Genomic DNA, 15,164 nt, shown 5'->3' with positions numbered 1-15,164 from the left:
CCAGGAGGAACCAGGAGGAGTCAGGAGGAGAACCAGGAGGAACCAGGAGGAGTCAGGAGGAGCGTCAGGCCGATCTCTTCAGCAGCTTCTCGTTCAGGGCGACGACGGTCGGGACGAAGCGGCTCTCGGAGACGAAGTCCCCGGCGATGATGTTGAGCGAGCCGGGCCTGCAGCCGGGCGTCTGCTCCCGGACCCAGCCGAGCAGCGCCGGGTACGTGGACGTCACCAGGTCCTTCAGGGACTCGGTCGGGTGGGTGCAGATGTACTTCAGGTCCTCCGTCAGGTTGATGCCCGTGACGAAGAAACCGCCTGAAGGACACGCGTGTGCCGAAATAAAAAATGAGACGTAACTTGCAAAATCCATGAATTAAACGACAATTAAAAAAGTGGAATACAATAAGACTGTTCACAAGAAGAGCGTAGGACATTGTGAAGCCTCGAGTTTGAAGTTTTGGCTGTCGCCATCTTGGTTTCTTTGCAACCAGAGAACAGGAAGTGATCATATATGAGCTGAGGAGTAGTGACGTAGAGACACCTTATACGTCTCTGGTGTCAACCTGTCAATCACCTTGTCGCCCCGCCCTAAAGCACGCTCTGTCAATCACCTTGTAGCCCCGCCCCAAAGCATCCTCTGTCAATCACCTTGTAGCCCCGCCCTAAAGCGTCCCCTGCTTTACGGTCTGTTTGACTCCAACAGACCATAATGTACTAAATGACATCATGCTGTATAGAAGTCACTTCCTTTTCACTGGTTGCAAAAAAACAAGATGGCGACGGACAAACTCCAAACTCGAGACTTCAAAACGTCCACAAACCAACGAGGTGACGAGACACTCAGATGTTATAGCTCAAGTCTCTTTCTCTCTGACAGATATGTATATATATATATATATATATATATATATATATATATATATATATATATATATATATATATAATGCATGTAGTACATCCTGTATGTTACCCGGTCTGCCGTGCTGCTTCCTGTCCTCAAACTCCTGGATGAGGGCGTCGGCTCGGCACTTGTTGGCCCACCAGTACGGGATGTGAGGCCACAGCTCGGCGTGGCAGCTGGACAGGTTGTGCTCGTAGGACACGATGACGCTGTGGCCCAGAGACCAGAGGTTACGCAGGGTCAGCGGCTCCTGCAGCAGGACGACGCCATGTTACTCTTCTTCTCACGGAAATACACCAAAAACACCAAAACCTGCGAATGTCTGCAGGACTGCAGGACGTGTTCAGAACGGACTCACACACTCTGAACCTCTTGGGGACTATTTTCTTCGGCGGATTGACACACATACGGTTCAGTGTGTGACGTCCTCACCCTCAGATCAGAGGATTCATTCATTCATCGCTCAGACGTACCGTCTTGGGGCAGAGTCTGGAGGAGAACACGGAGCGGATGGTGGACAGCAGCAAAGAGTGCAGCTCCTGGCTCAGACCCAGGAAGTGGCTGAAGGACAGGATGAGCACCTCTCTGGGCCGAGCGTCCAGCCACTCTCTGATCTCCAGGAGGACGGTCTGCCGGAGGAAACACAGGCCAGTCTGTGGTTGTATAGAAGTCTCTGCTTCATGTGTTCAAGCTGCACTCTCTCTGCTGACCACCAGTGTGTGTGTGTGTGTGTGTGTGTGTGTGTGTGTGTGTGTGTGTGTGTGTCACCTCCACCGTCAGCGTGGTGTACACTCCGTGGTAGAAGTACAGGTCGGTGGAGTTGTCGTTGGGTCGGTGTGCTATCCTCAGGTCACAGTATCTAACCCCCGAGTCCAGCTGCTGCTTGATATTGTAGTCCTGCGGAAACAGGACTCGTTACACCGGGTCCAGGTCCGGGTCCCGGTCCGGGTCCCGGTCCGGCCCAGTAACAGTGAGTGGTACCGAGCGTGCCCGTTACCTGGGTGACGGCCCACTTGTACACGAAGGGCCGGATGAGAGGCTTCATGAAGCGGTCCAGCTTCTGCAGCAGGTCCGGCTGCGTGAGGTCCACCGGGGAGCCGTCGTCCATGTCCAGACAGTAGGTCACCGCGTTGTGGCTGCCTGGGGGGGACCTTCATCATCATCACCTTCATCACTCATGACCTTCATCATCATACCCTTCGTCCCTGAGGCTCCTCCTACCTGGGATGGCCAGGTGGTAAAGGGGCGTGTCCCACAGGGCGCAGGGCAGGTGAGACATCCAGCTCTCCATGGGCAGCTCCTCCAGACTCAGCGAGGACATTCTGAGCTGCAGCCTCACCGGACATTAATATGAATATCTTCTTTAAAAAAAGTTTGATTTAAAAATGTATCATTACTATTCCCATGATGAGCATAATCATGTCCTATCACTGCTTTATTCATAATAATGGTTATTGCACTCTGTTTATTGTATCATTGTTATTATAATTGTTATTTTATTCTCGTTATTATGAAAGTATTATTATTGTATCATCATTATAACTATATGAACTATTATGAATGTATTGTTATTGTATTCTCGTTATTCTTGTAGTTCTTGTGATATTAATAAAGTGAACTTGAGCTCGTGAGTCTGTTTCTCTCTCACTTACTGGTCGTAGTGCTGCTGCTTCCTCCCAGTAGAACCAGTAGAACCAGTGGAACCAGTAGAACCAGTAGAACCAGTCAGACCAGCAGCTGCGGGCGAGCTGCAGCGGGAGGCGCGTGCCACAAGACGTCCGTCCCGAAAGCATGAGAACACGTCATGGCTGCAGAAGAACATGCATGACGTCACGTGTGAGCTACCGCGTGGGACCCCCCCCCCCCCCCTCCCCCCACCAGCACGCCGCCGGCCCGGTACCTTTCTCAGCCGCAGAGTCGGGACCACGAGGACGGGACGACGGGACGGACCCGGAAGCTTATCGGTGATCCATGAGGACGATCGATTATCCGCGCGAGCGACCAGCTGCTGCTGCTGCAGGTGCAGCGACGAGAGAGCCGAGCGGCCCCGAGCGACTCCGAGCGGCTCCGAGCGGCTCCGGACACCGGGTGGAGTCTGGAGGGGTCGCGAGGCGCAGCAGCACAGCGCGCGAGGGGAGGAGGGAGGAGGGAGGGGGGAGGGGGGAGGAGGAGGAGGGAGCGGGGAGGAGGGAGGAGGGAGGGGGGAGGAGGAGGGAGGGGGGAGGGGGGAGGAGGGAGGGGGGAGGGGGGAGGAGGAGGGAGGGGGGAGGGGGGAGGAGGCGTCGCGCCTGCTGACAGATCAGCAGATGCAGTCTCTCCTCTTAAAGGGCCCTCTGAATTTACATTAAAGATATATATATATATATATATATATATATATATATATATATATATATATATATATATATATATATATATACACACACCACCTATACTCAGGTATCTGTTCCACATGAGTCAAAGACGTGGTTATCTTCCTCTGGACTTTAGCTGATGGGGTCTGTTTGTTTGTTTGTTTGTTTGTTTGTCAGCTCGTCCTCAGCAGTCGATAAACGCTGCAGCAGCAGAAACACTGAAGCAGATTGAAGCTTCAGCATCTTCTTCTGGAGGAAAGTTCAGCTCGAGTCTCAGGAGTCTTTTCAGTTGTAATCTTGTACATTAAAACTAATATTTTATATTTACATTATTCTTGTTCTCTTAAGATCAAATTTTTCAGCATTATTTTTCACACTGGGGTTATTGTAATAAACATATTTTATTTATATTTTTCTATATGTATTATTATATATTTTAGTGTACTCGCAATATATATGTATATATATATATATACATATATATATTTTTTTTACATATTTCAAATGTATTCAGTAAAGAAACAATTCTGTCAACATGTTTTTCCTTCATAAAGTTTGAGGTGCAGCGCTGTGTGCTGCCTCCTGGTGGCCGCCCAGAGAAACACAGGAATAAAAAACAAACTGGGAGCAAAAAAAACTAAAACAAATGAAAGTCTGATTTTTTTTTATTCAAACACCGGATGAAAGAAATAAAACAAAAACGAGTCGACACAAAGAGTCTCAGAAGTAGTGAACCAGTTATTTATTATCAAAACAAACAGGAGACGAGGCGATGAGGCTGATCGGAGGAGGACGTCTGAACGGGATGTGAACCCTTCACGCGCTCGCTGAGACGAGAACTCTGAGTTCACCACGAGGTCGAAAAAACAGACAAAACAACTAAAACAAACAGACTAATAGTGTTAAACTGTGTTTGGCTTCTGTTCAAAACTAAAATACGACTCGACTAACGCAGGAAGGACAAAAGAAAAGGTCAAAAAGGTCAAAGGTCATCGGATCATCAGCGGAGAAAAACACACAAATGTGCAAGAAGGTTGACGTCACCAGATAAACTCTGAAAGAGACGATATCCTGAGTGTAGACATGATGTCGTCTCTACCGAGGAGGAGGAGGATGAAGTTGATCTTCATTAACCGTGTAAACAGATTGTTGACAAACGTCTTCAAAACAATAAAACCAGAACATGTGATGCACGTAAACGAGTTGGATTCAAACGTTTGGAGTCTCAATAAAGTGGAGCGCGTGTGGTGATTCAGCTTATTATTTACATCCCAATGTGAACATCTTTTGCACAGCAGGAGGGGGGCGGGGTCAGATGAGGGGGCGGGGTCAGGAAGGGGGCGGGTCCAGAGGAGGGGGCGGGGTCAGGAAGGGGGCGGGTCCAGAGGAGGGGGCGTGTTTGATACAAAGTTGTGCAGAGTACAAAATGTAGTTCTAGTCACAATGAAAAGGCAAACGATGATAATCTCAGAAGACTGTTGGTCTCTACGAGTCCCACAGACCCTTCACGCATCCTCGGCAGCGCCCTCCAGGTCCTGGTTCAGGTCCTGGTCCTGGTTGTGCCCGTAGTCTTGGTCCTGGTCTCGTTCCTGGTCCCTGACGCGTCTTGGCACTTTGGGAGGACGGAGCGGCGAGCGGCCGTCACCTCTGCACGGCGTGTCTGGATCCCAGCGACTGCTTCCCGCGGCTGACTCCCTTCCCGCCGCCGCCGCCGTCCGGCTGAGCTGGGCCGCCGCCGCCGCCGCCGCCCGGCCTCCGCTGCCGCTGCCGGCCTTTGGCCTCCGGCTCCGAGTCGCTGAGCTCCAGGTCGGGACAGTAGCCGTCGCTGTCCTGCTGCGGGCGGCCGCTCCGGGCCCGGTGCTCGGGCTTGGCCCACAGTCTCTCCTTGGCCGAGCCCTTTCGGGAAGACAGTTTGTCGGAGGCCCGCAGGTCCTCCGTGGTGCGCACCAGGTTGATGGTGGCCTCCTTGAAGGACCGGCCGAAGTGCTCCATGGCGGACTTGCGCAGGCCGCTCTTGTCCAGAGCCGGACCGGAGGCGTCCTGCCCGCCGGGCGTCTGGCAGGAACTGTCCTTCTGCGCCACCGCCGACTTCTCCGAGAGGCCGCCGTTGGCCTTGCGGTCCTGGTCCGGCTTGCCGTTGGAGGAGTGGCCCCCGTGCAGCAGCGCGGCGTGCAGCGCCAGCGGCTTGCCGGACGGCTTGCCGCCGCCGGGCAGCAGCAGCAGCGCGTTCGCCGGGCCGCGCGAGTGGCTGGAGGCCGACAGCCGGCCGTTGGCGCGCTCCTCCCGGCGGCCGCGGCCGTGCAGCAGCTGCGGCTTGCCCTGGCCCAGGCCCTCGCCCTCGGCCACGTTGCCGCTGTTGTCCGGGCACAGCGGCCCGTTGCCGGACTTGGAGCCGTTCCCCAGGCCGCCGGAGGGTTTGGGCATTTTGAGCTTCAGGGTGATCCGGGGAGGAGGACGGAACAGCAGGCTCTCTGCCGGGGAGGACGAGGGAAGACCTGCAGACAAGAGAGACCAGAACACGTTCAGGCTGCGACTGACGCGGGGCGAGCGGCGGGCGAGCAGACGAGCGGGCGGCGGCTCACCGGCTGACAGCTCCTGGTTCAGCAGCTTCACGTGCAGGTTGAACATCTGCTCCTGGGCTTTGCTCTGCAGAACCTTCAGCTTCTCCCGCCGGCTCACCATGTAGCACAAGTTCCTCACCTGCAGGCACACAAACAACAGCCTGTAAGACGAGGTGGAGGGCACGATGCTCCAGCAGGTACATTCATTTTATCACTTCGTTCAGCCGTTTGTAGAAACACATTTTAATGTCAAAGTGAAACAATCTCCACCAACTCAAACCACGCTTCTCTGAGACGTGTGTTATGAATATATGTGCTCTCATGTGCTTCACTCATATCAATGTGCACACGTAGCTCCTCATCGAGCGTACTGATGTGAGAGTATGAGGTCATGTGACACCCACCCGCTCCAGGTCCTGCCTCAGGTGCATGAACATCCTCATGCGGGTGTGGATGCTGTCCTCCTGCGGCTGCAGCACCAGGTTCTCCTCGTCGTCCTTGGGCGGCAGCAGGACCCGGTTGAAGTTGGCCCTCCTCTTCAGCTTCCAGTACTGGCAGATGAAGTCCAGCAGGCGGGCCGGCAGCCCGAGGGCCCGGGACAGGTCCTCCTGCTGGACCAGGGTGTAGAACTCCTCCTCCAGCTCCTGCAGCCGCTGAGCCCGCTGGCCGCCCTTCTGGGCGTCGCCGGCGGGTTTGGCGCGAGCCGGGCTCAGGCCGGCCTCCCCGGCCGCTTTGGGCTGGCTGTGCTTCAGGCAGTACGACTTGAACTTCACCTCGTCGCCCTCGTCCAGGATGGTCTTCATCTCCAGGCTGTGCTCAAAGGCACACGTCACGTGGAAGGGAGTGGTGCAGTTCTTCACCGAGCACTGAGGGGGAGGGGCATGGTCAACAACCAATCAGATGAGACCGACAGAGAGCTAGTGACGTTAGCAGCACCGCTAACGGAGAACCAACAGGAGGAGAGCTAGTGACGTTAGCAGCACCGCTAAATAGCTATATCATGAAGCTCATTAACACTGAGAATTCCCACACTTCACATGAACACAAACGCCTCTCACCTGGATACAAGCGCCCGTCTTCCATTTACACAAACTGCAGATGAGCGACCAGCGGCTCGGAGGGATGTGCGACACCTTGGTGATGGGCTCCATCCTCTCAGGGCACGCGATGCTCACCTGGAGGGACGAGGGAGGTTACGCATCGTGTGTGTGTGTCTGTGTGTGTGTCTGTGTGTGTGTCTGTGTGTACCTCTGGGATCCACAGAGCACAGCTAACATGAGCCCACTTGGTTCCGGCCCGTGTTGCCTTCATGGCCCCTCCCTTCTGCGGGCAGAGCAGACACTGAGGGTCGATGCCCAGGACGCACGTCCTGCACAGCCAGTTCCCCACCGGCACCTTCACGATGCCGTAGCACGCCTGAGGGTCACACCACCACCACCACCACCACCATCATCATCATCATCATCATCATCAAACATGAAATAAAATAAATAATCTATAAAGACGTTGAATGGAGAACAATGTTTTGCGTGTATAAATCAAAGTGCTTCCCGATGAGCTAACACTCTGTGCCTCTGGCCCCGCCCCTCCCAGAACAAGCCCCGCCCACCTGGTGCACACAGATGTTGCACTTGTCGCAGAACACCATGTCGTTGCCCTCCTCGCTGTCGGGCGAGCGGCACACGTCACAGATCACGTCTTCGTCGTACTCGATGCCGAGCCCCTCCACCGTCTCGATGGCGTGGTTCATGTTGTCGTGGCAACGGCCCTCCAGGGCCTCCATGGCGCGCTCCATCGTCAGCTCGTCCACAGGCTCCTCCCCTAAACGCCGACAACGGGATGGTTAGGAACAACAGAGCCCTTCCTGGGTCGGAGACAGGAAGTAGCTTGAGTTCCTGGTGGACCCGCCCCCTTCGCCCCCCCCTCTTACCGATGCGGTCCAGCTCCCGGTTGAGCGCCTGCAGCCAGTGCAGGTCCATGTCGTCCAGGTCGTAGCGGCACATGGCCTCCGCCAGGTCCTTGATGTCCACGTAGCCCGGCTCCGGGGCCTCGCGGCCCGAGCACTGGATGTGCTTCCTCTGGTGCGAGTACAGGACGGCTTTGGGCCGCTCCTCCATCACCCTGGAGACGGGGGAGAGGATCAGTCTGACGCAGAGGACACTCAGCCCTCTGCGTCGCCTCACAGGCAGACATCTGACGCAGAGGACACTCAGCCCTCTGCGTCGCCTCACAGGCAGAAATCTGACGCAGAGGACACTCAGTCCTCTGCGTCGCCTTACAGGCAGACTCACCTGACGGACGGCTTTGGGATTGTGTCCGGACTCGCCAGCACCTGGACGCCCTTCTCCCACTCCTGCTTCCAGGCGTCCGCCAGTAGGTAGTAGTCCTCTGGAGACACGTGGTGAGAGTCTGGCAGCTTCATGGCGCTGATGAGGTCCTTCCTGAACACCTGGAGGTGAGACGGAGAACACGAGGTGAGACGGAGAACACGAGGTGAGACGGAGAACACGAGGTGAGACAGAGAACACGAGGTGAGACAGGAACTCACCTCAGCCGGTTTCTTCTGCGTGGAGGCCGGAGCTTCGGGTTTTCCTCCTCCTCCTCCATACTGTTTGGAGGAGCAGAAGGAGGTGGAGGGACCTGCAGGGGAACCAGAGCATGAATGAAGAGAGAGGCGGAGCCACAAGAAGACAGAGGCGGAGCTATAAGAAGAGAGGCGGAGCCACAAGAACTCAAGAGACTCACTCTCATTGTCAGAACTGTCGCTGCTGCTCGACGACCTGAGACGCTTCATCCTGTAACATCCTGAGGAAGAGGAGGAGGAAGATAACTGAATGTTTTACAGAGAAGCCGACATGGAGACGTGTACACATGAAACGCAGCGTAACGTCTTTTAGCTTTTTATTGAGCAAATCAGATAGACACGCCGAGCAGAAGGAAACTGTAAAAGAAAAGACAGGAAGTGACCAGCGTCTGATTATTATGAAATACCATTGTGACCTGCTCTAACATTATTAGAATTACTGTAAAGGCTGCGTAGTAGTACATATTATTTTCTAATACGTATTAATATGTATTTAATGCACTAATATGTATGTAATGTATTAATATGTATTTAATGTACTACTATGTATGGCATGTAGTACTATGTATTTAATGTACTACTATGTATGTCATGTACTAGTACATGAGCTTCCGGTCAGAGAGCTGTTGGCGCCACACACACACACGCACTGAAGTTAGTTTCAGATTCGACAGTTATGAGGAAAGTTCATTCATTGTTGTTATAATCATGTTTTTTCTCATAATAATACAAAAAGTATTTAAGGTTTTTTAATCTGCAACGTATTGACTAGAATCTGTTTGAGTTAAAGAGCAATTTGTATATATATATATATATATATATATATATATATAGTCCAGATTCAACCGGATAAGGTATACATCTCGTTAAATCTCCCTTTTTGTTTATTTACACAAAAGAAAACCGCCTTTTATAAAATAAAAATACATTAAATGCCAACTCTGAAGCTGCGAACGTGAAGCTAACTTCAGCGTCCTCTCACCCGCGCACGCGCGCTGACATCCGGGCCTCTCGGGCTGCACTGCAGGCAGCGGGACCAACGTGGGCGCCACCAACACACACAAAGATGTCACTTCCTAGATCCATTAGAAACTAGCGAGCTCTCGAGCTCCGCCGCGGCCGTTATTCACAGCTCCATATCTAAGTTAAGCTAACAGCCGCTAGCAGTAGCGCCGCCGAGAGGGCGGGAGAATGGGGGAGAGAAGGCCCAGTGGCCTGGATCGACCATCCGGGGTAAAGCCTGCCTCACTCAGCCCCCTTCTCCGAACACACGCGCATATTGTTTCACCTTCCTCCCCCCGGTTTTTACCTCCAGTCCACGCGCCGCTGTCCGCTTTATTCCAGCCACATATCTGCCCGGTAACCGCGTCCAACATGTACCTGTAGAAACAACCGGGGCTCTGCTTCTACTCGCGGGGTAAATCCGGGGGTTTGTATCCGACCACAGAGGGGATCTCCTGGGCAGAAGTCGGTCCACCACCACGGCACAACGGCTCTATTGTACCGCGCCTCCCGCCGGGTCCCAAAGCCCGCCGGTTTCCCACCAGCCTGGGTGCGCTCGATTTGTCGACTGGCGCTAACCTCCAGTGGTGGAGGAAGTAACACTTACTTTACTTTACTTACTGTACTTCAAAAGTACCGGCATGCAAATACACGCACACTAGCACACATATTCATTCTGAATAAAATACATAATTGTATTATAATTATAATATATTACTTTTATGTTGCAGCTGATAAAGGAGCTCGTTTTAAATGTTTTTTTTTATTCTGCTTGTAGTTTAACTCATAATACATCATGTATTATGTGTTTATTACGTTGTATAAATACATTTAATTTAAAATTCTATATATATATATATATATATATATATATATATACACATATATATTTATAGTTAAACTTATGCAGATTACTTTACTGAATCTGTATCAGAATCGTTTAGTTGCCAAGTAAGTTTGTACAAACGAGGAATTTGTCCTGGTGGAAGGTATCATATCAGTGACTATCATGTTCTTTTGTTTCATGAAGTTTTGGGGAATTTATTTGTGATATTTATATCAGGTTGCAAATCAAATGTAATTCAATTTAAACTGTTATTTAAATAGAATAAAGTCTTTGGGTTTTAACAGGAGTTTGCATGTTGCTCTGCTGCCCCATTCTGAGAGAAACTCACTGACTCGTTCCTCTTGATGCACGGATACAGTAATGTATATATATATATATCTATATAGATATATATAGATATATATCTATATAGATATATATATAGATATATATCTATAGATATATATCTATAGATATATAGATATATATCTATCTATATAGATATAGATATATATATATCTATATCTATATATATAGATATATATATGTATATCTATATATATATATGTATGTGTGTGATGGTACATGTAGTGGTGGTGATGCGCATGTCGAGCAGCAGTGAGTGTTCGCTGTGAAAGGCTTCACAGTGAATGAAGTGCAGTCTGATTCTCTGCAGCTTTAATGAGTTTCTGCTGCTCGTGAACACAGGAAGTCTTCTCAAAGTGTCCACACAACAAACCACAGACACACGTGCAGGAAAGCTGTGCTCCAGTACAAAAGGTGTACAAATACAAAAGGTACATCACAGGACGTCCCGTGTCTACGTCTCTGGAATGAAAGAGAGCAACACATTCAATGCAACAAACAGGGGAAACAACACAGTAATATCCTGATTTCACCAGAAATCATTTTACAGCTCATCTAGAAAGTGAACTCTGGGAGTTCTTCACAAAAAGGGACCACACACCAGACTCCATTCACTAAAACACTGATTTAAGCTCTCAGAGCTCAGGAGCTGCTGCTCTGCTGAGCAGCAGCTCCTGAGCTCGGCGAGCTTAAATCAGTGTTTTTATGAATGGAGTCTGGTGTGTGCGCTTCAACACATCAGTATTGTCGCTTTAGTGTGTTTGTTGTTGATCAGAGGAACTAAACTGAGGAAGAAGCCTTTCAACAAAACAAACAAACTTAATGAAACTTTTACTAAAAAAAAGAATATATCTATATATCATAAACATGAATTTGTTTCCAGATACAAAAACATTCAGTATAAAACACACATTACAAAATAAAGATCACATGAGTTGGCTAAGTCACAAAACCAGCTAATAAACACACGCTCACGTCCAGCTTTGGCCAACAGACTTCAGTAATCACACAACTAACTTACACATATACATATGTGGATGTATATGTATATAAAATATCTTCCCTCAGGCATCCGTGTGCTCGTGGTTGTTCTCTGCGTTTAGAAAAACAAAAGCCTTAAGTTAAGAAGAGCTACATTCACAGATCGATAAGCAGAATACATTCATGAGAGATATAAATATTCACAGCGCTCAGCGAGGCTTCTAGATGATTGGAGGGGAGGGGCTTAACTCTGAGCTTCTTTATCAAAACATTAATATTCATCATCGCGTATCTTCGGTTTTAAAACCCGCTCGTACTCGCCGGCGGCGACGAGGCGTTCAGGGGATCCGTACGTCCGTAAACTCGGCCGCTCACAGACCCATCTGCATGTCGGCGAAGTTGAAGAAGTTGTCGACGTCTCGGGAGGAAGTGATTTTGTTATCGGAGACGAAGAGCTGAGAGAAAAGAGAAAATATTCTGTTAGAGCTTCAAAAGAACATCGTGTTGAGGAGAGAAGAAGAACGTCAGGACGCCGCTGGAGGACCTTCGTGCCGCTGAAGACGTCGCTGGCGATGCTCTTACAGGTTTCTACCGCTCCGTCTCCACAAAGCTCCAGAGCGATGACGGCACCTTCAGGGGGGAGGATGAGGAAGAGGAGGAGGAGAAGAAGACTCTTTAAAACACTTTAAAGTCTCTCAACAACTCCGAGAGCTTAAATCAGTGTTTTAGTGAATGGAGTCTGGTGTGAGAGCAGAGAGAACAGCTTCAGGTCAGCAGAAAGGTTGTCTTTCACAACAACAACAACAACAACAACAACAACAGCAGCAGCAGCAGCAGCAGTGTACCCTGGGTAATCCAGTCCACCAGATCCTCGGCGTTGTTCTGGAAGACTCGCTTCACGTCGTCGGGCCGCATGGACACCTCCTTAGTCTGGACCAGAACCAGGCCTCTCGCCAAGCTCTGTAAACAACAACAAGCACAACGTCTAGAGTAAACAACAACAAGCACAACGTAACCGGACACGAGTCACATGACCTCTCAGTGGCCCCTCCCCTCCCTCACCTCGTCGATCAGCTTGCGGGCGTTGGCGGTGGCGTATTCTCCGGCGAAGAAGACGACGAGGCAGGACTCCTCGCTGCCCTTCCTCCTCCCGCCCCTCGTCAGCGGCACGATGCTGCGCTCGGCGTCGGCGGAGATGCGCACGGCCTTGAACTCGGACTCGGGGTCGGGCTTGGGCACGGCGTCCAGCACGGCCGCGGCCTCGGGCAGCAGGCTCCAGTTGTTCTCCCCGGCCACGGGCGTGAAGTCGTGCACGTTGCTCCAGTTGTTGTTGAAGACGCTCAGCCCGGCGTCCTTGAAGTGGAAGGCCAGCTCGGGGTAGAAGTACTGGAAGCAGCCGAACTTCACGCCGGTGGAGGACTCGATGATGGGCTGCGTGGCGCAGCACAGGAACACCTCCATCTTCTTGCAGTCGCGCGTGCGGAACTGCTGGCACGCCACCACGCACTTCAGGTCGCGGCAGTCGCGGAAGAACACGCTGCCCTTGGCCGGGCCGAGCACCACGCGGCAGCGCGCGCAGTCGTCGATGGTGACGGTGGCCGAGTGGTCCAGCACGAAGATGTCGCAGTCCTCGCAGTCCTGGATCACAAACTGCTGGCCGCGCAGCGCGCCGGGCAGCCGGCCCGCCGTCACGCCGCGCAGGCCCGACAGCATGTAGTCCTTAGGGTCCACCTGAGGAGGCCGGGCCGGTAGTACCATTATTATCATTATTATTATTAATACATAATTACACACGGAGAGGTTCAGACACGTCCTGACCTGCATCTCCAGAACCTTTAACCAAGTTTTCAGGACTTTTCTTTGACCTTTGACCACATTTCCATGAGCTGAATAATTCTACTTTGTGTTTTTTAACAGACTTTAAATGTTTCAGGCTCCTTATCAGGATATTTACAGACAACACCACCGGATGCTGCGTGTTTTATGTGGTCGACCAGAGAGGAAGAGGAAGGAGGAGGAGGAGGAAGAGGAGGAGAACAAGTAGAAGAAGAAGAAGAAGAACAAGCAGAACAAGCAGCAGCATCCATGTCGTCAGCTGTGAACTGCAGAGTTTTAATCCAATAAGGAGATCACAGGAGAGAGACCAGCTTCTAGAACTCCAACCCTCCAGGGAGTTTTCACAGGTTGTAGTACTTCTACCTGGAGAGTTGCAGTACTTCTACCTGGAGAGTTGCAGTACTTCTACCTGGAGAGTTATCAGAGGTTGTAGTACCTCTCCTGCAGTAGAGGATGTAAATACTTCCTCCTTCTCTTAACATAACATCATGCATTTGCTTATTGAAATCTTTATTTTTTGAATGTATTTTTATTTAAACCTTTATTTAACCAGGAAAGCCCCATCGAGATGAAACAATCTATATCTATATCTCTATATATATATAAAATCATCATATTATATACACGAAGAATTATTATATATACATATATTATTATTGTATATATAATTATATGTACATACAATATGATTGTATAAATGATTATCATATTATTAATATTATGATATATATTATTTACATATTGCTGAACCTATGTTATGGTGATGATGACGTCACCTTCTCCCTCGTGTCCCAGCTGTACTTCTTTGGAGGCTCCTCGGTGTTGTTGCCAAGGGGAACGACGTCGCCCGCCGCCGTCGCGGTTGCTACCGTCGTCGTCGTCGGCGTCCGCTCGTCCTTCTCGGAGGACTTCCGCTTGGACTTCTTGGAGAAGAAACAGCCCATCCTGCTGCCGCGAGGCGACCAGCGCGGGCCGGGAGGGAGAGGCGCGCGAGACCGGGAGGAAGAGGGGCGCGGTACCGGGAGGAAGAGGCGCGCGGTACCGGGAGGAAGAGGCGCGCGAGACCGGGAGGAAGAGGGGCGCGAGACCGGGAGGAAGAGGGGCGCGAGACCGGGAGCAGGAGACGGTTGCTCGTGTTGTACGTGCGGACTCTTCTGCTTTCCTTCCAACAGACGACAACGCCACGCCCCCCTTTCACCCGGTAGTCGGTCACAGCAGCCAATCACGAGGCTCGCTGAGAGCGCCGGCATGGCGTCACGGGCTCGCGTCGAGGAGGCGTGTCCTCGTGAGGCGTTTGTTGTAAAAAAAATAAAAGTACTGAAGAGATTTCCGTTTTGTTGTTGTTGTTGTTGTTGGTTTAATTAAGGAGCTGGTTGGTTTATGTAATACAAATAGAATAAATAATAAGATTGTATTATTATTTTAGCTCATAATTGAGACGTTTTAAATATCATTTCACTTTTTATCTCATAATTATGACTTTTTAGCTCCTGATTATATTGGTTTTAAATAACCACAATTAAATCATGCAAAATAATATTTTTGATTATTGTATCATATTACGAAATAGTATTACATTTACTTCACCATTTGTATAAATGGCCAGGGAGGAGGGGAATCGGGAAGTACTAATTTACAAGATCACCTTGAACGCACCGTCATACACACAAACACAACTCTCTAATGTACCTGCTCCAGTGAAATACCTTCCATAAAATACTTTAAAAAAGAGTCCAATCTTGCATTTTAATGCAATAT

The 15,164-nt window shown here is 50.5% G+C and overlaps 3 protein-coding genes across 4 annotated transcripts in view; all 3 read right to left on the bottom strand.

The window, feature by feature from the left end:
• Positions 1 to 2,938, bottom strand: part of LOC137795368 (uncharacterized) — an 8,777-nt gene extending 5,839 nt beyond the window's left edge. The window contains exons 1-8 of the mRNA XM_068592781.1: positions 2,797 to 2,938; positions 2,549 to 2,704; positions 2,118 to 2,254; positions 1,894 to 2,036; positions 1,665 to 1,793; positions 1,370 to 1,525; positions 966 to 1,146; positions 71 to 309 (exon numbers count right to left, since the gene is read on the bottom strand). Coding sequence (XP_068448882.1) covers positions 71 to 309; positions 966 to 1,146; positions 1,370 to 1,525; positions 1,665 to 1,793; positions 1,894 to 2,036; positions 2,118 to 2,217 — 948 coding nt within the window. The 5' untranslated portion in view covers positions 2,218 to 2,254; positions 2,549 to 2,704; positions 2,797 to 2,938. The remainder of the gene's footprint in view (positions 1 to 70; positions 310 to 965; positions 1,147 to 1,369; positions 1,526 to 1,664; positions 1,794 to 1,893; positions 2,037 to 2,117; positions 2,255 to 2,548; positions 2,705 to 2,796) is intronic.
• A 1,030-nt stretch (positions 2,939 to 3,968) lies between these two features.
• jade3 (jade family PHD finger 3) lies at positions 3,969 to 9,884 on the bottom strand. Its single transcript, XM_068592814.1, has 11 exons — positions 9,705 to 9,884; positions 8,557 to 8,616; positions 8,360 to 8,451; positions 8,103 to 8,260; positions 7,742 to 7,932; positions 7,421 to 7,632; positions 7,060 to 7,227; positions 6,870 to 6,986; positions 6,216 to 6,677; positions 5,833 to 5,950; positions 3,969 to 5,745 (listed from the first exon to the last, which is right to left on the bottom strand). Exons 1-11 carry the CDS (start codon positions 9,769 to 9,771, stop codon positions 4,892 to 4,894), a joined length of 2,499 nt encoding a protein of 832 aa, XP_068448915.1. The 5' UTR covers positions 9,772 to 9,884; the 3' UTR covers positions 3,969 to 4,891.
• A 1,002-nt stretch (positions 9,885 to 10,886) lies between these two features.
• On the bottom strand, positions 10,887 to 14,602 carry rp2 (RP2 activator of ARL3 GTPase). Of its 2 annotated transcripts, XM_068592773.1 has the most exons (7): positions 14,183 to 14,602; positions 12,633 to 13,301; positions 12,416 to 12,530; positions 12,115 to 12,200; positions 11,775 to 12,025; positions 11,611 to 11,682; positions 10,887 to 11,051 (listed from the first exon to the last, which is right to left on the bottom strand). In XM_068592773.1, exons 1-5 carry the CDS (start codon positions 14,348 to 14,350, stop codon positions 11,942 to 11,944), a joined length of 1,122 nt encoding a protein of 373 aa, XP_068448874.1. In that variant the 5' UTR covers positions 14,351 to 14,602; the 3' UTR covers positions 10,887 to 11,051; positions 11,611 to 11,682; positions 11,775 to 11,941. The 2 variants fall into 2 exon arrangements, with proteins under 2 accessions (XP_068448874.1, XP_068448873.1); XM_068592772.1 differs by having other exon boundaries at positions 11,611 to 12,025.
• Positions 14,603 to 15,164: the final 562 nt, after the last annotated feature.

Source organism: Clinocottus analis, unplaced genomic scaffold (assembly GCF_023055335.1).
Source record: "Clinocottus analis isolate CAN_PGR_092001 unplaced genomic scaffold, fCliAna1.0.p SCAF_28, whole genome shotgun sequence".
NCBI lineage: Eukaryota > Metazoa > Chordata > Actinopteri > Perciformes > Cottidae > Clinocottus > Clinocottus analis.
Note: the sequence above shows the minus strand (reverse complement) of the source record. Positions and strands in the feature narration are given on the sequence as shown.